Below are 27,670 nucleotides of genomic sequence, written 5' to 3'. Positions count from 1 at the left end.
AAACAAGAAACTAGTAACAGAGGTTGGATCCAGAGAAGAGAAATGAGTGGCTGGGAGAGGACCAGAGAAGGATTTAGTTTTTTACCCTCTTCAACCTCCTGATTTTTGCACAATGTGCCTACCTGTTTAACAAGACTGAAACATTACAATGCATTTGCACATTTCTCTGAGGATACTAACCATAATATATAATTTAATTTTTCAATTACAGTGGCCATTATCATGAATTATATTAAACAATAAAGCTCTAAGAGTCTATTAAGGTGCAAAAAGCTGTTTTCATCCACAGTAAATGACCGCAGGTTGCTGAGTTGAGTGTCATTTTTAGTTTTTCTCTTCTCCAGCTGCTTTTAACTACTGTCAACTATCCTTCCTCTAGCTGACTCAAACTTTTTTTAAGTTTGTGCTTTTAGCTGTGGTCTTAATACAGTACTATATAAAACAGAAGGAAACTGCCTCTTAGACAACTTGAGGAATCTTCTCACATAATTGAGGAAATTTCAAGATTAGATTTTATAACAGTTACTTGACTACTCAAGATTTTTACACATTCTTAGTTCCACGTAAGTGAATAGAGAACAGGCAAGGCATTATTGAAGTCACAATGGGAGGTTCTATTATACAATAATGCTATAATGCTAATACATGTCTGGAAATCTTTTTCACTCATTTAAAAATATATTTGAGCATCTAGTGTACATCAGGGAACGTTCTAGGTGCTGGAGACACAGCAAAAAATAATACAGTGGCCAAACTCCCTTAGAATTTACATTCTAATTGAGGGAAAGAGGCAACTGGCAAAGATAAAGCAGTAAGTACTATAAAGAGAAAAGGGGATACAGAGCAATGAGGATGGGGGGCAGTATTAGATAGGATGGCACATTAGTGAGACTCTGATTGGAAAGGAACTGAGTTATTAACACACACACACACACACACACACAGCCATCTTTAATATATAAAATAAGGGATTTATTATAGGGATTATAGGAGGCTGTTCTTTTTGAGTCTGGCAGGTGAGAAGAGAAGATGGCTGTGGAGCAGGGGAAGTAAGGACACATTGGAAACTGCTAGGATGAGTAAAACCCATGGGACCGAGTGCGACTCACACCAGTATCTCAGACTCTAAGCCTCCAATCTCAACAATGAAGTCATCCTGCAGAACCTGACACCCTTTGTTACAGGTAAAACACACACCTGGCCCAGGAGTCAGACAAGCTGAAGGAGGCAATACAGCAGGAGCTGGTGCTCCTGTGGGCCTGTCTGTTGGCTCACCGGCCAAGAAGAGGAGCCAGCAGATAAGCAACGAGGTAAGTGAGCAGCGACAGTGGGCACCTTGCTTGGACCTTTCAATCATGAGAAGAATCTGGATCTAGCTACTTTACTTCCACATTCTAAATCTTGCAGCAAACATTTCTTGTGACCCGTCCTGGAATTATGCATGGAGAATTCTGAGGAACATACCTCCAGCTTATCTAAATGTGCACCATATAAATTCACCACAGATGGTTAGAGGTCTCTGAAAGGTATTTGAGCTGGGAACCTGAAGAATGAGGAGGAGTTAGCCATGCAACAAAGCCAAAATTTGGAAGAGAATATTTCAGGCAGAAGAGTTAGTACAAAGGCCCTGAAGCAGTGATAAAAATGAGGTATTTTCTGATGATGAGGTGGGGGCATGGTGAGAGGGAAAGTGGTATGAAATGAGAGCAGAGATAGAGGCAGGGACCAGGTCACGTGGGGCCTTGTAGAACACGGTAACAAGTGTGGATCACTTTTCCCTAAGTGCAGTGGGAGGCAACTGGAGTTTTTTTTAACAGGGCAGCAGCAGTTTTATCTGATTTACTTTTTTTTTACTCTACTATAATTTCAAACATAAAAATGGCACAAGATTAGCACAAAGAATTCTAGCATCCAGGTTTGCTTTGCAGAAAATGGACTTTGGTGATCAGGGCAATTTTTTCCACAACTCCAGGCCTCCTGGTATTCTATATAAATAACACTCCTAGAGGACAAGGCACATGATGCCCTTGCAACTGTGCAGAGAAGGATGTCCAAGTGTGGAAGCGGCAATATTACTTAGAGAACTACTACAAGAGTGCAGGCTAGCATGCACTACACTAGTTTTCAGATCTCACAGGAAAACTAGACTCATTAATTAAGTCATAATTCACACAAATTCATGCTGAAACGAAAAATGGTATTACTCTTCAGATGTGGTCTCAAATTGATTGGCTATCACATCAATTCTCAAAAACAAACTAAATAACCTCAAAGATACGACACCAATAAGCTATTTAAAGAGAACATTCCACAAGTAATTTCAAATTTTCAAAGACTTTCCAGAGATATGCACAGCCTCCTAAGGAAAACATGCCGAGGGGGCCAGTGTTCACAAGGATGTAGAAGTCCTGGTCCCATTATGGTAGAGCTGGCCTTAGACTTGCATATCTTCTATTTTGATCGAACTTCGCTTACTTACTTGAGATCATAAAAAATTTTTCTAAAGCAAACTCTTCTGCCTGGATTATCTCTCACTCCTAGAAAAGCTGTCTGGCTGAAAGCCAAGGTTCAAATATTGAAGTGTGCCGAGGTGCACGCTTACAGATATTCAAGCTCATTTCTAATTTCAGCAGGATTCCAGGTTTAATGCTAACATCAACGGTTAAAATTAACTATGGGTAGCTCTTCATTCTCACTAAAAACATACACACCTAACAGGTGCTCACTAAATCATGAAAGTAAAGTAGAAAAATGAAAGAGAAGTCAGATGACTTCAGAGGAATCATTTATTCTTTCTTATACTCAGTTAAAGGAAGAGCGGTTAGTGCAGTAACGCTTAGTGTTGAGTGTAAAGGCCTGATGCACAGTAAGCACCCATTAAATAGGAGCTAACATCATTATACACATCATTAAAAATAAACAACTTTTACACCTTCCTAAGGGAAAAACAAAATGCTTCTAAGAAAAGGGGTTGGGGCCATAGACAGACTAGTCATCTTCAAGAAAAAAATATAAAAATAGATTAAAAAACATTATCTGACAAAGAAAGGAAAGTAGAAAAATTTTGATCTTTAATTAGAGTCTGCAGTGTACACTTATTTTTCTGTAATCCGTGGTGACATATCTCCATGTAAACATTCAGGAAAAGGGGGATGCTATGTTACAACTTATGAACTATTAATGTGAACTTTGATTACTAAACTTTATACATTAATTATTAACAACTGTTTTACTTCATTTAACAATGGCTCTTGAATAACAAAATAAATTATCAGCAATTTCAACCATAAATTAAAAAATAAATTAAAAAAATACCTGTTAAAGTTTCATAAATGCAAGCACAGCAATACATTGTATATGTTGATTGCAGTTCCTATGTTCTTTGTGTAAGGTAACACAAAGATTATTCCTTTCCCAATGCTGCAAGTTCACACAATTTATGAAACGACTTCATTTTTTTTTTTTCAGCTTAATTAACTGCACTTCAGTTAACTACAACTGACAATAACTAGGGTGTTTATGAGTTGTGGTAAAAGAAAAGGTCGGGACCACTCGGCAGACCCTGTAAACCTAAATATAACCCAGACATTCTCGTCCCAACCTGTAGCTCTCATTTATTAAATAATTTACAAAGAACTGTAAGAGATGATTTAATGAGCAGGCTGAACTTTACCACTTTGCCATTTTGCTAGTCACAAACATATACATTTTGTCTTTAAAATAAAACAGAACACTATTCATTTCCAACGAGACTAGGTTTAAGGGAAAAACAAAAATGAAGCTATAGATATTTTTAAGTTGTATTATGTTATTATAACTATTTAATTAAAAAGTTTAATTACCAGATCAGTGCACAGTTTCTTGCTTAAAAATGTAATACCTCTCAAAGTAGATTTAAAAATTTTTAAAAAGTAAGCCAGAGGTCAGAATGAAAAGACTTAAATAATCTAACAAACAGAAACAGAACCATTTCCAATCGGTGACTATTAATGGGAATCCTCACTTTATACAGCAGGTATCGACAACCATTTAGCAATTTTTTAAACAGGCACTTGATAGAGCACTTTTCAGCTAGCATACTCAATACTGGGGCCTCACATATACAAAAAAAATATGGCTTTATGACAAAGGATTCAAGATGGCAACAACTTAGAATCCAGTGCCAATATGGATTATAACAAATCCAGTGAGTATTTTGTTTTTCAATTATTCATTGAAAATTTAATCCTGATTAAGAATCGTTGGGCAGGAATTCATGGGTAGTTGATGACTGAAACCAACATTTATGTGAAATGCTTCTGTTAATTTAATCTGTGTACATGGCTTAATTATGACTGGGGATTCAATGTATGAGAAATGAATTATATCAGGATTAAAATTTTAGTACCATATTTAGTACCGTATCACACAGTACCTTTTTCTTCTTTCTTTTTAAACACGTAAACATGCTTGTCCCTTCACCTAAATGCTCACATTTTAAAATCCTTTGTCCTTAAAACATATGTAATGTATCTAATTTTATTTTTCATAAATTATCTGTCAAAAACCCTTTGACAATCAAACTAAAACCTGTAACTAGAGACAAAGTGATAGAAGAAAATGGAGAAAAATCCCACCCACAAATAAAAAATTATTCATTTAACTATGAATATACTTTACATTCATTTTCTGAATTCCATTTTCATTTTAAACTATAATATGAAATGCATTTTCCTTTATGCATAAAGTGAAGAGTTTTTAATCAGTGTACTACACTGATTTCATAATTATAGTTTAGATATGTATAAGCAAATAATCATTTAACTGATTACTTTTTATAAGACTATTAAACCTGAGTTAACTATTGATATAAGATGAGGTGTTGTAAGTAGGGAGTTTCTTATGAAAATACCACAATTCTTTTTCATCTTTATTTCCATGTGGGAAATGCATAAATCACCTTATAACAATGTTCTTTCTTGAAAGTTTATTAAATATATTTCAAAACATTTCATTTATTACCTTTTTCAGTTTTTGTACTGCTTAAATGCAGTTGTATAAATAACATGCTCTGCTTTCTCTGTTCAATTTTTCATACCAAAAGTATGAAAAAAAAAGTCACTATATTTGGATCCTTATTGCACTCTGTTGAGTCAACTCACTTTTCCTTTAAAGAAAATCAAGTATCAGAAATGAGGCCGACTTTTGTGTCCAGATGATATGGTCAGTGGTAATGTCACTGAGGAGAGCGAAGAAACTTCCCAGTATAGACTGTGGGATAGAAAAAGTCTGTAGAGAATAACCATGGAAACAGACTGGCAAAGGATAACACCTATTATAATAACCTGAAAAGAAAAGACAGGGAATGCTTTAACTGCTTGCAAAAAGACAGAAATTATATTCAATTTATTATGAATCTCTGCATATTTTTACATATATATCATAATATACATATATACACTATATACCATGGGTACATTTTATCCAATAAATTTTTAATAGGAAAATATCACTAATGTTTGGAACTGTAATCATTCAAAAGTAAAATTTCTTTAACAGCATATAGATGCCAAAAATAGACTCAAAAGAATAATTTGCTATGCCATTCTCTCCTTAGAGTGTGCACATGACAGAAAATAACAAGAAAAACCAGGTTCCTGGCTAATCTAGTACTAGGAATAAAGCATGCCCCTACCTGAATCTTGGAGAGTATTCTAAAAGCTCTTTCGAAAATCTTCAAGTCACTTCTCTATTTTTGTAGACTACCTTCCTATCTATTTACCCTCTGTAAATACCTCAGGCTCAGGACACATTTGTGCATTCAAGCACATGCTGCGCTGCTTGTAAAGGAGTCCTGGCAGAACTCCACTTTGAAATGATGGAGCTGTTCACCTAAGAAGGTAGATATCACCTGAGCATGGCACTCCAGTCTGCAGTCTGTTAAAGCAACTAGACTGAGTTTTATAAATCTATCTTGACTTTTACCATTACACAACCAAAAATTTTAGTCATTTTTCTTAACAAAGGTGTGTTATAGATTCTCTATTTATAATATGGCATTATGAAACAGGCTAAAATATGAACAACAAAGCTATTTTCCATCATTTTGCCTAACAACTAAATTAAAAGTTTTTCTTTTATATTTTGAACTTCTAATATATATAATCACCAGTTCAAAGTTTCATTTTTAAGAATTCAATATTTCGTTTCAAAGTTTTATTTTTAAGAATTCAAGAAATTTCTAAGTGGATAAATAGGCCTTTCCTACTTTAATAATTTCTCAGTAAAGACTCCCCCAAACTATTTTGATCATGTATATTACTTACCTTATCTCTTTGGTAGTCATTAAACATGACAGAAATGCATGCAAGACCTGGATGGCATAAAAACCATAAGATACAGCCCTGAAACAAATGAAAAATAAGTCAAATAAGTGCAGCTATATCTTTATTTTCAGAATGTACCAGATAAAACAAAAACAGTAGCATATTTAGGAGGTCCTACTTGATCTCAAATGGCCTTTAGATAGAACTCGCAATAAAATGTAGAAATAAATTTACCATTGCTGTGACATTAATATTTTATTTCTAATCAAATGGGTATTTTCTGGAGTATATAAAATCTTAAATCCTTTACATATATACACATTTTGATATATTACAAATACATTAAGTAACAAGTCAATCATTGAGAAAAGCAAGGTACAATAGTATAATATTTCTGTAAAAAATAAGAATGTAATGTAACTTCATATTTGCATGTAGGTACACAAAGAAATTCTGTAAGAATGCACAAAAAACTGGCTGACAGTGGTTACCTGTTTGAGGGTTGTGAGTACAGAAGAGAGTGAAACTGGGCATGTAAGAATAGGAAACATGTTAACACTATAGTTTTCAAATATCTCTTGTCTATTTTTCCTAGAACCATGGCAACGTATTCTCTTTTGCAAAATTAAATTTGAAATAAAATAATAAGTTAACAAATAGTAGCTGTTGAGGTACTTAGTATATTAAAGGTAAGGAAAAAATATGTAGAAAATGTGTTTAGTATGCTACTATTTATATAAAAGCAGAGGGTAACACATAGGAATATATATTAAAAATTCTCTGGAAGGATAAGTTAAAAATTAGTAGCAGTGATATGTGAGAAGGTGATAACTGAGTAGATGACAGAGTGGTAAGAAACACATTTTGCTATTTTTTAAATACTTGTGGATGTTTGAACCTATTCAAAAAATTAAATTATAACATATACAAATAACTTTTTTAATAAAAAAGTTTAGTACTACTTTAAACATTAAAAGAAAAAAATTTGTTTCTAAAAACTTTAAAAAATATACTAAGTTTCTAAACAATAAGTACTACTATCCATGTGAAAAATTCAAAAGCAAATGGCATCTTCTTGCCTATGTGGTACTCCAAAGCCTGAAGGGGATTCCGAGGGCTGCAGGAGCAGCTTTAAAATGCTCTACACTAGGAATAAAAAGGAATTTGGCCCTCCTTCAACAGCTACCTCTTACTGCTCAGGGACTCTGTGGACTAGGGTGGGTCGACTTAAACAGCTTACCAGAATGTTGTTTAAAGTTGCTAAAATGAAGCAATACGGATTGTCTCAATCTGACATAAAAACATAACCTTCTAGGGAGGGAGGCTTGTAATGTTACCGCCCCAACCTCTCTCGTGATCTTTTCCTTTAATAACATGTAAAGAAAAGATCAAATTCGTAAAGAAAAGATGAAATTCGCTTTTAGATCTCACTACCAGGAGGATACAGAGACGGGGAATAAAATGAACATCTTACAGTGAAACAAACGGCTGCAACAATATGTCCTCAGCTTCCTGGTTCCATCTGCTTATGCTGAAGGATAACTCCTCACTGTTTGTTAAAAATTCTGAGTAACAGTTCAGTCAATTAATAACTGTTTTTTGAGAAATGCAAACTATATTCTAATTAAAAAATTTAAAAAAATTTTTTTTTAAAATTCTGATACTATAGAAAATATGTAAAATCCCTATTTATAAAAAATCATAAGCCAGGCAAAACTAACCAACCAAAAATTACATGGAAACTACTGTTTTATGGGTTCTGTAAAGTATGGATAAAATCATCTACACTTCACAGGTTGTGAAGATTAAATGAGTTGAAACACAAGAAGGACTTACAATAGTGCCTGGCACATAATATAAGTTTAATAAATGTCGACGTGCTTATTAACTTCCTGAAGAAAGCATAACAAAGTTGATCATCAGAAAAAGCCATTTTCTAACCAAACCCATACTTTGGCAAATGTGATGTAGAACTCCCTTTTTAGTGTACTTCTCTCCACTGTGATGATCTGGTAGAGTCCACAGCCTAATGACAATGCTAGGCAAATTCTTAAAATGATTAGAAGGATCCCTGCTAAATTGTGGTGTGAATGGTAGCTGTGAGGACTGGTATCTTCAAACTGTTCCCAAAGCAGCAAAATACTCTGCAAAACACAATACATTTAGAAAAAAAAATCATACCTACTTAGAATAAAGTACTTTTTCAACTCTTAAATATCCCTTTAATAGTGTATAAATGTTCCTAAGAGGTTCTAAGATTTATCAGACTATAAAGGTGTCAAGTAATAAAGCACAGGCAGTCTTTTCCTTGCTGATATCCTAAGCTACAGAAAAGAGATTATCAAATGAGATCACATACAAAAATAAAAAATGCTAAAGACATTTCTAAAGACGAAAATAAGTTGAAAAGATTAAAAGAATAAATATAAACTTTTTTCTAAATCCATCTCTTTCTTACTTCAACACCTTATTAGGAATCAAACTGTTCTGCATTTAAGCCTATGATCTCAAAATAACTTGTAAATATCTCAGTATTTTTTATAATTCAGAAGTTAACAAATCAGAATAGCTGATTTCAGACTTGGCTCTTTTTCCAAGGTAACCTCCCTGGGTACAGGAGAGTATATTTTTAATAGTACCAAGAGCAGAGTTATTTATCCTTATTTGTTTGCTCATCTTTTCTCCCATATTGTTACTGTAACAGTAAAAAGCTCAGCAAATTCCTCATTAAGCTGTTCTGTTTATTGCTATTCAGTAGAAATCAATGTCCACATTTCCTCCATCTTTACCAAACATCAATTACTTAAATTACTATAATGTTTTTACCATCACACATAAGTTGCCCTCTGTGCTTCCTTCACTTGCCAACTCAGCTCTCAAAATTGTGTCTTCAGTGGCTTCCAAAGAATTTAGATCAAAACTCAATTATTAAATCCAATGCTTCGATTTTATGAGGGCTACTAGCAAACTCTTCCTTTCCCTATTCTCAAATATTCTACCCTAATTTTATCCCTGCTACTATTCTTGATAGGTGAACTCCTTTGTCATCTGCACACATGAATTTCCTTCTTGGGCTGAATATTTGCTCTTTTTTACTGAAAATGTTATTCCTCCACTCCACCAAATTATACCCATCTGATTTAAACTACGTTTCTAAACTTAACTTTTACAAAAAAGAGGTGCTACTATAGAACTACCATTTTTACAAAAAAGAGGTGCTACTATAGAACTACCATTTCCTACTATCTCCGTGAGGTGATGGATGTTAACTGGCTTAATTGTGATCATCTCACAATATATATATGTATACCAAAACATCAAATTATACACCTTAAATACATACAATTTCTATTTCCACTAAAGCAGAAAAGACACTACCAATGACCATGACACATTCTTATAATTTGAGCTCCCACATTTTCATATATGTATGCAAATACATGACCTGTGGAACATATGAATGTATTTATATAGTCTCTCGTTGCCTTTATCATCCACCTTGTCTGGGTTGTTGTTGAAGACTAGGGCCATGTCTAATGTAGTCTTCACAAATGCCCCCATACACTCTTAATTTGTATTTATCAGTTCTTAATTTGTGTTTGTCTATGATAATGAATTTAAATTACGATGAAATAAAAATTCAATTAAAAAAAAGCTACTAATTGAGAAATGAGAATTTAATATTAACACTACTCTCCACAATTCCTGAATCAAAAATGTTAAGTTGGTAGAATCTTGCCCTTATTTTAATCACTTCTAATTTAGTTCTTTCCCATTAGCCCTCCCTTCCTGGCATTACCTCCTTTCTAAATATCACTATCTTTGATCTGGTCTCTTTCTAAACTCAATCATGTAAATTCAATATACCTATTTCACTCGGCACCTACTGTACTTAATAAATACTAGAGGTACAAAGAAGAATAAAGCAGAGACCTTATCTTTTATTTAACGAATTTTGCAATTTATTTAATATTGCATTAAAACTTAGATTATAATGTCCTTTACGAAGCCCAGGTATGTATTTTATTTTCATTTACAGCCATTGATGGTCGCAAACTCAGTACAATTTTTTATGTTTATACCTTTCTTCTGAATTTTTATAAACCCCTGTACACAGGGATACAAGAATCCTAGAATAATGTCTAAACTAGCACTACAGAGGGGGAATAAAAAGCACAGAGGACCTTTCTAAAAGACCGAATTTGTTTTTGTAATTGTTTTCAAAATCATGATCCCAGTCTTTTTTATTCTACATTTTGCTTTTTCATTGATCTCAGATATTCACTTGAATTACTTCATATATAATGTAGAACTGAACCTAAAGATCCTTGCCAATGAATGAACCTCAAATTCACTGATTCACTCATTTAATGTTGAGTGCTTACTATGTGTTACAAAATATGAAAAAAGCTACTAAGTAGGAAATGAGAATCTAACCTAATATTAAACATACTGTGTTTGAATAAGCTGGTAGGAAGCTCAAATTTAGGTAAATTACAATTAATTTCAACACTCAGAAAATTAACATGTTACCTGATCTATCACTCTTTAAATTCACTTTAAAATGACACAAATTCCTCATGGGTCCTGGGTTTCAATTTTGAAATGAGATATGCTCAAATATGCATTTCTGAATACTGAAAAGCAGAGACAGTGAATGTCAATACTCACCTGTGTTATGACAATGAATACGGCAATGCCAGTGGATGCAGGAGTAGAATCCCACTGGAGAGGTCTGCTTTGAGACTTTTTCATTCTGACTATTGTCCAGCCCATGCATAGACTCAGAAGTAGGTATAACATTTGAATTTGAGAAGCGATGTCAAAAACTAATGGGAAACGAAAACTGAAGTCAACCAAGGTTTCATGATACAAAGAATGTGGTCCTTTCTGAGTTGAGAATATAATTATTTCTTACCCACAAAAAGATGGGCATTTTCAAAGAGAAGCTGATGAAATTCAACAATAAGAGTATTTATGTATACAATTCTCAAGAACTAAAACTTCACCATTAAATTCGTAAACATTTATGAAAATAGTTAAAACAATCACAATACTCCTATTTTAATATACATACATATATATAAATATACATGCCCGTGTCATATCTTTAAGGTAACTTTAAATTTCTTTGTTTCCCATTTTTTTAGCTTTTCTAACTACATAATCCTGTTATCTATATCTCACTGCTTATTAAAAGAAACAAATTCTAAACATAATTTCTACAATGTAAAGAATATTGGTGCTTTCATTTCTTGGTTGCTCATGTTTTTTTCTGATGGCTGAACTGTAACGTGAAGAATATTTTCTAAAATTATTAATAAGAAATAGCATGACAATAAAATGCATAGCTGCTGTAACATCCAATTAATTATCTTGGCTTTGGTGTCTGAGTTCCAAAGACAAATGAAATAGTCCATGAATTAGTGTGATCTGCCACCAGGTGGCCATCACTTACACTGCAGGGGAAGCCTGCTACTTTAAAAAGGATGCAACAAAACCTCCTGCGTCCAGTTCAGCGCTACAAGAAAACAACAATCGATAAGTTCTATGCATATTTTAGAAGCTAGTATTTATCGATTTTAAAAAAGATTATCACTTTTTCATCATGCTGTATTTTGAAATAAATATGTGATCACAATTTCACAAAAGTTTCTTCAAATTGCCATCCATAACTTTGACGTATACAATTTTTACTTCTTTTATATAAAGATATCCTCAGAGAAACAGATAAAATTAGCTATAGTATCATACTTATATTTAAAAGTTATAAGCCGAAGTCCTATTAATAATGTAGTTTTTAAAATATATATTTGGCATATTTTCCCTGTTCTGCCATCAAAATTAAAACTAGATACTCCACATTTAACTTATAAACAGCGAATTCTGATAATCAACTGTCATTACATTTGAATGAGGTAAGATGTCATGTTCTTTCAGTTCAAGTACAATTTTCTTTCATCATAGATTTTTAAATATCTGTGATGCCCATTATTTTTATTATATACTCGGTTACTTAAATAAAGAAGCTATAGCCAAAGGAATATTCCTACATAAACTGCTAATAGCAAAAAAAAAAAAAAAAATATCTGGGAGGAAAAACACCTGATTTTCTGGCTCATTTCTTTATATGCTAAGTAATGCATATATTGATATAATACTATAACTGTGAGAATAGGTAAAATGCTGCTTATTTGTTAGTGAAAAATAACTAATTGTAGGTAAAAAACACAGATCACACAAAAATCCCATTCTGTGGCATTTTATTTAAAATCTTGAAATTTTAATCATTTAACTAACCAAACTGTTGTGAGAACTACCAAAATGAGCAACATCGATTTACTGCAGTTTTTGAAAAAAGACTTTTGCTTTGTAACCTACAGTTAAGAAGATGTCAGAAAGACTAATATGCTGTTTTGCATATAGCAGACACAAAAAATTCAAAAATCCTTGAGTTTACTAACAGCTTTGCCACTGATGGGCTTTTGTCTGTTTTGCCTCTTTGGACCTCAATTTCCTAAATTGCATAAGCTAAATTAGTTCTAAGGTTCTGTCCAACTTTAAAATACTTATGATTCTGTTAAACATCCTGAGTCATGTAAGAGAAAAAAGTGTGAGAAACTAAGAGCTCTAGATAATATTAAAAAAAGGAGAAGCAATTCTTGTTCATGTCCAACAGGTGAACAGTACACTTTCTCTTCACAAGAAAATGAAAGGTTCTAGAAGTCTTAGAATCTTAAAATAGGCAGCAAGGTCAGGAAAAGTGGGTCCTGAAATGATTAGAGAGATTACCATAAGATACTCTATTAAAGAGTAACAAGACTAAAGGAGGAATATGGAAACACAAAGAAAAGTAAATCCTAAAATGGTGCCATATTCAGAATCTACATTTTTAGAGCAAATCTTAACTTTTCCAGGACTAAAAATGACATATGACCTGATGTCCCTATGAAGTTCTCTTTACAAAGTCATACTTATAGAAACTTTTAAATATTTTTTCTCATCATGCTTAACTGAAAAATTACTTCATAAGCATTCCTCTTATGGAGGAACACAAAAAAACAAAGGTGTGAGGTCAGCTCAGTTATAGGTGTACTGTCTGGCACTGGGTCAGAATAGAGAAAAAGAGTCACAAAAGAGATGAAAATAGGAAAAAAATCTTCACCTTGGGGTAAAAAAAACATGGATCCGAGCCTTGGCACTACCACTCAATGGCTGACTGACATTTAGAAATGTGCTTCATCCACTGAGAGTCTTTATCTGCAAAATAGGGATAAGCAGACCTACACTTCACTGAGGTTTTATTGAGGGTAAGAGAATGCATATAAATGTGCTCTAAAAATTGTGAAGAGCTATACATATTATTGAGAGGGAACTAAACAGGATATATGGGAAGTAAATCTGTAGCCCTGTTTTCAGTCATGCTGAATTCTAACCAACCGTGAACAGAAAAATTATATTATGACAAAATATAATTTCCAAAAAAAGGAAAACAAAAAAGAAGCAGACAGTAAATTTACATTGAAAAGAAAATGCTCAGAAAGATACTCACATTCTGCCAAACTTCCCATGAAAGGTACCCCTATTCCATCTTTGGAGTAACTGAGGAATTGAAGAGGAGAGTATTAGTGTAAATTATAAATGTGAAAAAAAATTGTTTGTAATCAAATCAAGCATAATTTTGGTGGACTAATTAGGATTAATTAGACGTAATGATGAACACAGTTTTAGTGGTTGTGAGTTACCTGGAGAAATGAATGTAATTAGCTAAAGCTGAACCAGCTTGTAACAGCAATGCAGTTGTCAGAACCTTTAAAATCATGTGCATGGGTCCTCCTTTCTTAATAGCCTGCCACAATGATTGAGCATAAATGCAAGCAATCACAAAGTACACTAGGACTAGGAGGAAAAAGAACTCATGTAACCCTGTAAAGAGAAGAAAGGAGTTTGCTTCAGTAAAATAAGCCAGTTAGAGTATTGGGTTGCTTTCAAATCTCCCTGTCAATATACTTCTAGAACTTGTTTTTTAACTGGAGTCATAGCATTCATTTTTGTAAAAGAAAAACAAAAAAGAAAATTATTGAAACTTAAAAATTTTATACTTTTGGATAGTTCTAACTATAGGAAGGCAGATTAAAATAACGTCAATCTATAAAAAGCACAGTAGTCAGGGCATAAGCCCAAAGACTACCAGAAGATTATAGTTTTGTACAAAACCAGTAAAATAATGATTTCAGCATGGCTAAATATAGTTTTACCCCCAAAGTAGATTCCTTTTGTAAGATACTTAGAAACAGATTTAGTCAGTCTACAATAGTATACCCTGACAACTGGTCTCAAAGTGTGATACCCGGGCCAGCAGCAGCAGCATCATTAAGAAACTTGTTAGAAATGGACATTCTTGGGCTCGTCCCAGATCTACTGATTCAAAAACTCTGGGAGCAATCTGGGTTTTAGTAAGCATTTCAGATGATTCTGATGCAGCTAAAGCACAAGAACTACAGTTCTAGAATGTACCATTACCTTAAATTTCCATTTGGACAAAGCTTCAAAATACCTGTCATGACCAGAGCCCCCTTCTGAAGTAAACTGTCTTCAGCCCTGGTCAAAGAGGAAATACTACGGTGACCATGTGATTCTGCTCCAGAATGTAACAAATGGCTATCAATCCACAGAACAGCCAGTAGCCAACAGCATAACTGGGTTCTCAAAGACAAGTTAGGCTAATCACATTCTTTTGAGAAATTAAAACATGGAACATGGAAAGAATTAGGCAATAGAAATTGAAGTTGAAAGGAATTGATATTGGGATGGGACAAAGAAGTCAAACCAGGCCACGATAAAATAAAAATTTTGAGTACACTGAAATTTTAAGTGAGCAAAGGAAGCTGGTTGGTAAGGACAAGAACAAAATAAATATGCAGATTTTATATTAAAAATGGTGCCAGTCATTAAGTGGCATCTAGTTCCTACTAGTAGTGTTTCAGAACAGTTTTCATGCATCCTCTAAATAAACACCTCCTTTTTCTGTGCTATCTAGAATCTTTTGACTGTGTCTTCATTTTTTGAAACTTTCAGAAAATTTTTATAATAAACCACAGGGCTAGCTTGAGTTTAATAGCTTACGTTTACTTGATTACATCTAGAGCTAGTCCCTAATATTAGGGCTTTTGTATTCCAACTAAGTAACACTGGAGTATAGTGACAGTATCTCTGAATAGAGCCACCCCTATTGAAATCTGTGGATGAACAGTCTAAACTGCAGTCACTTCCATTCCAACCGTGAACCCGCTCATTTGGGGTAAACTTCAATCAATAGGTAGAGAAGGGACTACTTCTATTACACGGAAAATACTTTTAGAAAAGCAATCCAGAAGTGACAAATAGTAGGAAAAACAGTCAATAAACAATTCAATCCCAATCATATTTTTGGCATGGTGAAAAAAAAAAAAAAAAAAAGGAAGGAAAAAGTATTTCAACCACTGGGTGTCTCTCCTGTTCTGCATATATAAATTTTGATAATCCAATTCTCTGGTCCAGGTTAAAAGGCAAATTTAGACGTCAGGAAGAGATTATCAAGCAACAGAAAAAGCATATTTTCTTTTAAAATTCCTTACATAGAAAAGTATTCCAGTTTTAGAAATAATGGGACAATAAGCCTGGATTGTTATAGTAATGAAATAAGATGGAAAACATGTTAAACATAACTGTGAATCAATAAAATTCTTTTTGCCAGCTTTCGTTTTAAATCCTGGTTTCCATCTTTCCTTCTTAGTATAAAGAATTAAATATAGCATTCTATTTAAAGTTTTATTTGTTTATAATTCTTTACAGAATATCCAATACAAGTTAAAGTTTCAGACTCCATTAGGTTACAAATCCACCATGAAAAGAAAATCCTTAGACAATTTACTGAGTAATCAGAATAATGTAGGAGAGGGAGACACTTTTGAAAATGAGACATATGCCACCAGCAAAAAAATGTTTTAGGATTATTCAAGCTTAAATATATCTTCTAGAAAAAGCTAACATTATAACCAACAAATTTTGAGATGATATATTAAATAACTTGAAATAGGACATATGTCCTACCTTTGTTCATTGATTTTTCATCAGTTATTCTTACCTTGACCATATCTGCAAGATAACTTTAAGGATAAAATATTGGCCCTGCACTCAGTGTTCCTTTAAATAAATTATCTCTTGAAAAAAAGTTTTTGTTTTCAGTTATCAATCTTATTTTTGTTCTGCCACTATTCTTCACAAGAAAGCAATCTGTTCACTTTGAAATTAAAATCTAATTTTAAAACAGATGGATACTAGGTATTAAATTTTACCTACACATGAAAAATACTCTTAAATGAGCATGCAACAGGTGACAAACACCTATGTTATTAGAAAGTGTATAGATTTTAAGGCAAACTTAATGAGAAGAAGAATTGGCAAAATTCGGTGGAAAGAAATCTTACAGGACAGCTTCAAAAAAAATTCAGCTCTAGCTAAATAATGGGAGATGGGAGAAAAGAGGGTAAGAGAAGGGGAGAAAGTCACTGGGTCATGGGTCAGCACCTGGAACACTCTTGACTACCCACAATGCTTGCTGTCTCAGAGCCCAATGTCCACTCCACCCTCAAATGTCTCAAGATATATCTGTATTAGTCAAAACCAAAGAAATTCCATTTTCCTTGCCCTAAGAGGTAAGCCTAGCCCTGTACTTTGACTCATTACTGTACCCTTACCTTCTTTCTGACACCTTCTATTACATTTTTCTCATGTTGTACAATGAGGGCACATGACCCAGTTCTGACCAACAAAATGTGATGAGGGAGCCTCTGGGAAGGTTTGCCATCAGCCATCCCTCAGTATCCACAAATCCTGTGGATATCAAAATCCACAGATGCTCAATCCCTTACATAAAACAGCATACCAAGATGTGTCAGGTGAACAATGCTCAAACAACAATTGCTGGAGAGAGAATGAGGATCTTTGAAAATGGCTGAAGGCTACAGCAGGGTATGCCTACCCATCACTTCATTCACATGGATTTGGCGTAGTGCTTGGCACATGACAAATTCAAATTTTCCTTTTTGGAACTTTCTGGGATTTTGAAAAATATTTTCAATCTGCAATTGGTTGAATCTATCTGCTGGTACAGAATCCACGAATTTAGAGGGCCAACTATATCTAGATGTGATGCCCAGAACTGCTGCTGTTAACTTTGAACATGACTGAGCTGGCCTAAGGACAAAGATGACAGTCAAAGGATAGCAGGATAGAGAGCTACTGAAGAAAATACCCTGAAGAAGCCTTGAGAATTCTTGTTATGTAAGATAATTAATTTCCTTATTGTCTATACCACTTGCATTAGTGTTTTCTGTTACCTTAAGCCAAAAGCACTCCAATGTATTATCAGCAACATGTTACCAGAGCTAAATGGAAGACCCGACCCATTATCTGTTGGGATAACAGAGGCAAAAAGGGACAAGAGAATAGAATGAACATATCTGGAATCTTAAAAACAGTGAAATGGCAGATGTGACAGAGCTTGTAATATTATTCCAATAAAAACCAGTCTACTTTAGATGATATTGCTTTAACTCTCAGAATTCTGACTACTTCTTTTGGTCTCTAACAAGAACACAAACAGAGTTAATGAGGATTCTAATTTTTAAGAAGGAGTTTTATTTTATTCTACCTTAAAGGATGATATTCCTATGTAGTATTTTGTCAAATGGCATCACACTTGCCTTATTTTGTTTTATTTTATGTTTTCAAAATCTAGAACAAGTGTGTAAAATATAGAAAAAAACAAAGTCTGGTAGATATAAAATACATAATTGGTTTGAAAGAAAGCAAATTATAAAATTTAACCAGAATAACGTGCAACATTAATTGCAGCTATCTGCACCAGGTTATTCTAATTCAAATCTCTCATACATGTGGTTTAACATCAATTCTCAATAAAAAGCATAACAAATCAATTTTCCCTACTCAGGGCAGAAGATTAGACAAATGAGCAAAAGTGTCTAAAATGAACTAATTGGGGATTATTCTCTGGAAATGAATTCCATACCTGAGCTATGGAGTAGAAGGAATCCTTCTTAAGGCTCTACTTGAAAATCGACACATTACCAAAGCAATGTGGAATACAGACTTTTAGATCAGTGGTTCTGTGAGTAGTGACCAACTACAAATGCCTGGTTTTCACTCCAAAATTGAATCTATGAGTCTCTAGTTGAATCTATAAGTCTTCCAGATGCATACACATCTGTGTGTTGGGTTAAGAACCACTGATTTAGATTTCAATGTAGAATTAACCACATTTTATGGCAATGTAGAATAAATCACATGTTAAGGCCTTTAGGCATTTTAATCAATAAAATGATGTGATCCTTAAGAATTAAGCCAGCCACATAACGAATTTGAATACTTTTGAGAACTTCTGGCACTTTTCAATCATCAATCCCTATAGATTAGCTTTGCATAGAGAGAATCCCATGCTTCATGAAAATACATACTATAGTGAGGTTTTGTCCCTCATTTAAATATTGTTGATGGCATGAGCAATGTAACTTTCTCCATTCTACTATTGAAAAAATATATTTTAGACTTAAGTGTAAGCATCTAATCAAAATCAGTCACAGGAGATTGGTCAGAACAAATTAGGAATAAGAACTGAATCATAATGCTTAGTGTGAACTCTAAAGAAAGAGCTGGCCATAATTCAGGATGTTGAAAATAATACTAGAAGAGATGGGAAAGGTTCAAGATGAGCCAGAGTGAGAATGATCACATTCAGTGCCCAAGTATGGCACAGGGCACAAATCTGATCACTTTATGGTCCTTGGTCAACGTTCACATGTCAAATTGGGAAAGAGGAAAGAGACCAGAAACGAGAGCCTGGGCAAGGAGGCAAGAAAAAGTATATCAGAATCCAGCAGCATCTCATGGATCCATACAACAAATAAAACAACCTCTTTAGCCAAAGGCCTACTACCTAGACAGCAGTAGGGGGTAGGGCTTATTGATCTGGATTCCACTAGCAGCAGTAGGTTTTCCATGTACAGTGACTGTATGCAGCAGAGCATTACTTCTTATTGAGCCTTGACCAGTCCTAAAAATAAGTATCACATGAAATAATGAAGTCTTATGGTTAAAAGGGACCTTATAAACAATTTAGTCCAACATGCTATTTGTAGACATGAGTTTCATCAATGCCTTTTCAAACTATGAAAAATAAATGCCAACATCCTTTAAAAAGATAAAAGAAATGGTGGGACTGATTTAACTTCCAATAACGATCTACATTGATCTAAACTACCATTAAGTGAAATTTAACCTTTAAGTTCATTTGCATTCAAAAACTACTTGAGTAGCTTACCCTTCTGTCATTTCCTTTACAGAAAAAACTTCTAAAATTAACTATTTTAAAACATTTAATATCCCATTTTGACACTATGTGTAGGTGTGTGTGTGTGTGTGTGTGTGTGTGTGTGTGTGTGTGTGTCAGAGCAAAGGATTTTTAAAAAAGTTTACCTCTTGTGATCTACTGTCTGTAACATATGCTCCTTGAGCTGCTTTTCTAGCTGTGGCAATTACACTTTGAACTAAACAACTGTATACTGTAGCCTCAACTCCTGCCCTAGCTCTATCTACCCACCTCAATGGCCAATGAGATACAAAGAGACTGAATTTTTCTCTAAGCAGATTGACTCTTCTAAATGAGTAATGAACTTATGTATCCCTTTTCTTAGAGAGACAGCCTACAGATCTTAGTTTTCATTCTGACATGTTAATTTACAAATCTATTAAGATACTTTATGGCATGCCTATCATGAATCACAGGAAGTCATTCATTTCTCTTTGGGCTAGGTATCTCACTTCAGTAGTATAGTACATAGTCAAACTAAAATTTTGATGAAATATTTAATGGGAGTAAATCTAATTTTGGAAAGCATTATAAACTGATCACTCCTAAAATGGTTGAAAGCTCCGATAAGGGCAATTCTTAAATTTGCTCAAACAACCTACTGAAAGGATGGTCATACAAAGTAGCACAGTTTCTAATCTCTATTATTGAGTTGCCAATTTAGATCGTTCAACTTACTAACATTTTTCTGTTTATAAAAATAATGCTAAGTTATCATTAAAAAAATCTAAAATTTATAGAGGAAAATAAAACTATTTATAATTCTACCACCCAACAAATGGAAATAATCTGTTAATATTTTTATACTTCTGTTTATTCTCTATATTTTTAACATACTTGAAATCATACAATATAAAATTGTGTCTTTTTTAACTTAATAGTATAGCTATGAATATGCTATAGGAAGATTCATTTAACTATTTCCTACTGTTGGACACATAAGTTTGTTTAATTTTTAATATTCTAAAAACAATATGAAAAACATTTATGCATAAATTTTTTTCTGTATTTAGAACATATATTTAATGGATATTCTTACCAGATTCTCCAGCACTAAAATGATCAAGTGGATTTCCTTCAGCATCGGGGTTTAGTAACATCATTTCAAATGATATATCTTCCACCTGATAATTCTCATTGTCATCTTTGCACGTATACTTGTCTGCATAAAACATGTGCCATGATTGTGGATATGGAATCTGGGACACTGTCAGATTATGTTCAGTCTGGTTCATGGTCACTTTAAAGAGAAAAAAAAAATGGCACTTTCAAAGCAAAATTCTCAAATGTATTCATTGTTTTGGTCATATAATCAATTTTAAGTTAGAAAGCTCTTATTTTTTGTTGCCTTAGAAATCCAAACCCTGTTGTAGTATTGGGATATGGTTTGTAAACCATAATGTAGATAAAAACATATATTAACCAAAGGAATCACTATAAAAGTACTACGAAACACCAGAAAGTAGAATGGTTTCACTGAAACTCTGAATTTTAATTTTAAATATTTTCAGATTTTTTGAGTGGGTTAGTGACATTAAAATTTTTTCTCATTGTAGTAAAATACACAAAAAGTTACCATTTTAACAATTTTCAAGAGTACAGTTCTGTGGCATTAAGTCCATTCATAATGCTGCATAACCATCACAGTGACATTTTTGGAAACTACCTATATGAGTTAAATGTAAAATGGAGCATTCAACATAGGAAATCATGTCTAAAAACTATGACAAACACCTTCAAAAGATTTTCATTTTCCAAAATCTTTTTCTGATTGGTAATTCTTTAAAAAGGTATGGAAAGTGGAACAATAGAAATTATAAGAAGAGTTATACTGGGTCAGGTCTACATAGTGGCAGGGGAGAGGGGACTCATCAGTGTTGTCCTCACATAGATCTGTGCTTGAATGCTGACTCCAATACTTACCTTCTATGTGACCTCGGGCAAGTTACATAAGCAATGACACTCACTTTCTTCATCTGTAAAATGAAGATAATAGAGCAAATAGCTGATGCTAGGACTACGTTATATGAGGGACTATGCATGGTATCTGGCATACAGTAGTTGCTGAATAAAGGTTAATACTCCTTTTCCTTTCTTTAAAACAAGGTGGTTATACTAACAAGTGGTTCTCAATCCAGGGTAATTCTGTTCCCTTCCAGGGCATTTGAAAATGTGTACTGACAGTTTTGTTGTCACAATAGTTGAGAAGATACTTGGCAGGGGCTGTGTATGTTAAGCCTCATGCAATCCAAGGTAAAGTCTCACACGATAAAGACCTAATCCCTCCAAAATGCCAATAATACCCTCTTTGAGAAACACTAAAGGATGTCTACGATCTCTTCTCGATTTAAAACTATGAATCTGACCTAAGAGATACTTGCTAACACTATCAGTTATAGGAGAGCAGTGCCTCAAACACTTTGTATAATAAGAAGAGAAGAGTTAAAAGAGCAAGTCTTAGCCCTACTACTTACTAACCTTATCACTCAGCAAATAAATTACTTAACCTCTCTAAATTTGCTTTTCAGTAGTAAAATTAAGATACCTGCCCTATTTCTCTCAGATTCTCGTGAGGAGCAAATAAAATGGTATATGAAAATCTTATATATTCTTAAAATACAAGATTACGATGGGCCCGATTCCCAACTCCAGACTGCCCCTACAGCCCGCTAGTCTAGATCTTCTCAAGGGAAGAAAAAAAACTTTAAAATAAATAAAAGCCATGTCTCGAGATAACTGTGGAAATATGCATATGAAAGAGATTTTAGAGGACATTGTGAAATTATTCATTTTCTTAGGTGTAATATGATATTGTGATTATGGAGAATAAGGTCTTTATGCTTATAAGGTGTAGGCTGAAATATGGTGGTCAAACTGCTCATGATGCCCACAGCTTATTTTCATAGCTCCATTAAAAATGAAAATCGCACACATACAAATGTAAAGCAAATGCAACAAAATATGTTGGTTGTACTATACTTTCAATTTTCTGTATTGACTGAAAATTTTCCTAATTAAAAGTTTGGAAAATGTTATTTATAGGTTGTCTTTATAAATGAGATACAGATGTATCTAGTCAGAATTCAAATTTGGACTTCACAATTAGGAATTTCATTAATAGCAGGCAAACTGGGCAAGATGACTTTATCAACAATACCACAGCACTTTTTTTTTTTTTTTTTTTTTTGGCTATCTTAATTTAGCTGACATTTATACTTTCTTTTTTTTTTTTACTATACAGCTTCTAGAGAAATGTAACAAAGATTCTAATTTCTGTTAAAGATTTGAAGACTTTTAATAAAAATTCAATATATAATCAATAAGTGGCTCAGATATAAGGCCTTTGAAATATACATCCTAGATTATCTAGATTAATCTAGATTATATAAAGGCTCTGCTATGTTGTTGTTCTATCATTTGCACTTTTTCCCCTTAGATAAAATATAAAAATTAACTAGATAGTTTCTTAATATTTCATTTTAAATTATGCAGATTTGCATCAATTTAAAACAAGAGTGTACTTCATAAAGCAATAGTGCCTTTAGTTTCTGTCCTGCTGCCTTTTTCGGCAGGCCTGTAAAACAAGCCTCTTGAAAAAATTGTGTATTCATTGTTTTTGAGACAAGACTACAGCACAGCATGCATTATCTATGCTGACGTAATTAGTACCTCAAATATTAACAACACTTGAATTGCAGAGAATGGCATTGAATGGATAATTGTCCAATTATATTATAAAAGGAAATGAATACTACTAACAAAATACACACAATAATAATATACTAACACCCTTTAAATGACTTACAAACATATCAAATGTACAAAACTATGCACATGATGTATAAAGACACTATTGAATATGTTTTATATACAAAATTATATTTAGCTCTTATAATCTGACAGCAAATCACTCTGAATCTCGTTAAATTTTTTTCTTACATAGAAACATCATTTTCGGTGCTTTTAAATGTCTTGTTTGCTTGCTGTAAAAAACTACAAAAGTTTCCATCATCTTTTTAAAGCTGATGTTTTATAACATTACTGAATGAGGACAAAGAAGACTGAAAAGTAATTTCTCAAACATTAATTTGGGAGAATGTATACTCACAAGTTACATTTGGCACTAGAGGATTTTTCAAATCTGCTAGCCTTTTCATAGTTCATGGCAGCAGAAAGGATTTATATGGGTGTTAGGCATAGTTAGCGAACTCATTACTAAGTAGGTGAAAGGCTATTAATTCTTAAGTCTCATTAATGGCCTGGAAATGAGAATTATTTCTACAAAGAATTATTTAAAAATGTGATACTACTACACTGTCATGAATTTAAGGATATGCTTTTTGCTCCAATGCACCAAAGCTCCTAAATAATAAAATACTATAAATAAGACAACTAATATATAAAAGTTAGAAAAAATAGTTTTTCTTAAGACTTGGCTTTTGTTATTGGGAAAGGAATTGATGAAATATGTAGAAACTGATATATATCTCACCAGTACTTAATTTATTTCAGGCCCCAAAATTTAACAAAACAATCTCCTTCCTCAAAAATTCCTGCTTCCTGAGATCTTCCATTCCAATAATTGCAAAGAATACCTTTACACTCAGAGAGTAGGGAAGAGGAAGAGAAAATAGAAGAAGAAACAACAGCAAGAGGTTTTGTAAGTTACAGCACTATATATATGCAACTCTGTCCTAAAGAGTTATAATTAGAATCACAGGATTTTAGGATTTTCAGAAACCTTAAGAGAAAACTGGTCCAGCTTCCTTGTTGTACAGATAAGTAAAGTGTGGCTCAAAGATAAGATTTTGTTATAAGTCACTAGCAGTGATTCCCAGTTTTGTTGTCTTTCTTTTGTTACCATACTGTTTCCCTGTACATATAAGTTCTTGACTGAAGATATACGTGACTGATAAAAACATTATGATTTTGCAAGTGTATACAGTATTGGTATAATACTGACCATGTGATATAAGAAAACAAATTGATTCCTATAGCTCTAAGCTTTAAACTACCTGGTAAGCTTTTATTGGAGAAAGAAAAAGACATTGAAGTGCTAAATACAAAGCAAACTACCTACAAACCAAAAAACCCCTCAAACATTAAGCTCTATGATAATTCAGCCTACAAATACTTAGTAAAAGGCTTAACTCCGCACTCAGTATCCTGAATTCTCATTCTCATAGTTCCATGTAACTAACATTCATAGTCTTATCACAATTGTAATATCACATTTATTCACATTGATGTGGTTCATTCCTGTCACCCCTACTAGTGTTAAGGACTGAAATAGTTTCTGCATTTTGGTCCATGATTTATCACTAGTGCCTAGCATAGTGCATGAAACAACAGAAGTGCTCAGTGAATGAATGAATGAATGAATGAATGAATAGACCAAAAGAGCTCTGCTGCTCTCATTGATTTTTATAACAAATAAATAAAATGTAAAGTGGTAACTATAACAAGTGCTGTGGAGGAAAACAAGAGGCTAGAAAAACTCGAGTTAACTTAGAGGATGGAGGAGGAAAGGAGAGAAAAAGAAGAACAAGCAAAGGAAAAGCTTGTGAAAAGGCTCAGGATAGCACGAAAATAAAACAAGCACTAAATGAAGTGGGAGGGGAACAATGCTGTGAGATGAAGTTGGGAGAGTAAGCAAGGGCCAGACTATGATGGCTTTGCTGATCAAGTTAAGGATGGCTGTCTTTGTCCTAGGAGCAGGAGGAAACCACTGAAGTACTTAAGGGTGTGGTGAGGAAGTGAATGGGACATAATCAAACTTGCTGTTCAGAAAGATCACTCTGGTTACCGAGGGCAATTAGCATGGCTGCAGTGGCCAGGGAGGAAGGCTATTGCAATAGTATAGGCGACAGATTATGGCAGCTTAGAATAACATGGTAGGGATAGAGACGAAGAAGTGTAGATGAATTCAAGATATTTAGAGGTAACTTATTGATTGCAAAGAGATAGAGAGGTTGAAGAGGGGAGTGTTAGAAGACTCTGGTTTCTAGCTTGTTTCCTAGATGGATGGTGGCACAAGTTACGAAAACAAAGAACACTGGAAAAGGATTGGGTTTAGACAGGCAAGAACTTTTTATACATATGTGGAACACTTACATGAGCAAATTGGTATAGAAAGTTAAAGATAAATGATAATGAGCACTTGCACAAATGTCTCAGGTAAGTTCTGAAATTTAGGATTGAAGTAAATAACTATACGTAACTGTCTCTTTGATATCTGAATCAATTAGTTCAGACTTCTGCATATTGTCAATGTCATCACAAATATCTAAATAAAAGATCCCTACAATGAGTGGCAGGATTGGGGATACTAATCTCATTACTATTCTGGCTAGCCACCTTGTGAGGGAATCAGAGCTGCTAATGCTGTTTATTCCTAGATGTTTAGAAATGGCAGTATTTTACTTGACTAGACTGGATATTTAGAAATGGCAGTATTTTACTTGACTAGACTAAAAGAAGATTCAGAGACTCATTCATATGCAGAACATGACAGGGGAAATATAGGGGAAAAAGGAAAGAATAATAATTCCTATTTTTTTCTCATGGATGTTTCACATGGCTAATGTCTCTGACAACCAACTAACTTACAAGAGGTAAAATGGGTAGCATGGCACATGTTCTTCATCTCTATATTAAAAAGATCTGCATTCAATCTGGATAACTAACATCCTAATAAGTGTGCCAGTGTTAATGAGAATAGAAGAATAGATTCAGGCAACTAGGATAATAAAAGTAGAGGCTCTCTAGAGGCAACCTAAATGTTTACAAATGATGTGGGACTGGTACATCCAAAACGATACATTGTGTCACCATATGACTAGGTCCCGTGTTCCCAAAACATGTTGCAAAATAGCGTTACATGAGCTAAATTATACAATTAACTGAGATAATACATTGTGTTTAGTGCTTAGCTCAGTGCTGGCAGATAATAAGCATTTGACAAATTTATCACATTCCATGCTGCCACTGTGTCAAAATATATCTGCCATATTGGTATGAATTATATCACTGGTAAGAAGTTGGAGTAAAGGAAATTATCTGGATATATTCTCAAAAATTTTGAATGATAAAGGGGAAAAAGGCATTGTATGTTTTGATCAAGGAAAAGGTTCATTTCCTTAAACTTCAGCTTAAAACATAGTAGACAAAGTGTTATCAAACATCTTGGAATGTAAACAGTGTATTTCAATATTAAGGAGGAAAAAAACATATCTGATAATCAAAGAAAAAAAGAGGTACTCACTTGTCAACTGAGCTTTGGATAATTTTTCACTACAACTGTAACTATGACTGCTTTCCTGCAGCTTTAGCCATTCCTGGGCTTGGAACAGGTAGAGTTTAGCTTCTTTTCCAACAGCAACTGCTATGTTGTTGATTCTGACACACAGAAGAGCATGGTCACCTGGACATTAAAATAAAAATTATCAACTAGTTTGATCTTGTACAAAAGTGCAATGGTAGGACAATTCAATACTTCTATTTATCAAAATGGGAATTTAAGAATATAATTTCTTTTAACTCTCACTTAACTAGGTATATCACATTAGAATATTCCATTCAGATGCAAATTGAGATTATGCACATTAATTATCCAAATCAATGTGTGGTGTTTCCTTATACTTCAGCTGATAACTGATGACATTCCACTGAATGAACAGCAACATCTGTATGTGGACCTTCACTATAATAGAATTGTTGCCTCTTTTTACAACCACTCCAGTGTCTTTAACATTTGTTCATAATCTATAGGCATTTCCTGCTAAGTTTCTTTTGTTTTTTAACAACATGGCTGTTACTATTTAATTATACTTTTAATGTAAAAAATAAACATAGTTAATAGCAAGAAAGTTTAAATAAATCAATTTTGGGGTAGACATTTACACCCGACACAAAAGTTGACATCTGTGACTTTTAC

The 27,670-nt window shown here is 33.6% G+C and overlaps 1 protein-coding gene across 2 annotated transcripts in view; it reads right to left on the bottom strand.

Annotated features, from left to right (window-relative positions):
- Positions 1–3,049: 3,049 nt before the first annotated feature.
- The window catches only part of GPR180 (G protein-coupled receptor 180), a 27,057-nt gene continuing 2,436 nt past the window's right edge, over positions 3,050–27,670 (bottom strand). The window contains exons 2-9 of one of the 2 annotated variants that reach the window (XM_039837689.1): positions 26,999–27,157; positions 20,774–20,974; positions 14,051–14,231; positions 13,858–13,907; positions 10,977–11,134; positions 8,258–8,449; positions 6,306–6,383; positions 3,050–5,324 (exon numbers count right to left, since the gene is read on the bottom strand). In XM_039837689.1, the coding sequence (XP_039693623.1) occupies positions 5,166–5,324; positions 6,306–6,383; positions 8,258–8,449; positions 10,977–11,134; positions 13,858–13,907; positions 14,051–14,231; positions 20,774–20,974; positions 26,999–27,157 (1,178 nt within the window). In that variant the 3' untranslated portion in view covers positions 3,050–5,165. Of the gene's footprint in view, positions 5,325–6,305; positions 6,384–7,779; positions 7,871–8,257; positions 8,450–10,976; positions 11,135–13,857; positions 13,908–14,050; positions 14,232–20,773; positions 20,975–26,998; positions 27,158–27,670 lie in introns of those variants that run through there. The other variant, XR_005647540.1, reaches the window with a different exon arrangement.

Source organism: Pteropus medius, unplaced genomic scaffold (assembly GCF_902729225.1).
Source record: "Pteropus medius unplaced genomic scaffold, Ma_sr-lr_union100, whole genome shotgun sequence".
In the NCBI taxonomy this organism is placed as follows: Eukaryota; Metazoa; Chordata; class Mammalia; order Chiroptera; family Pteropodidae; genus Pteropus; species Pteropus medius.
Note: the sequence above shows the minus strand (reverse complement) of the source record. Positions and strands in the feature narration are given on the sequence as shown.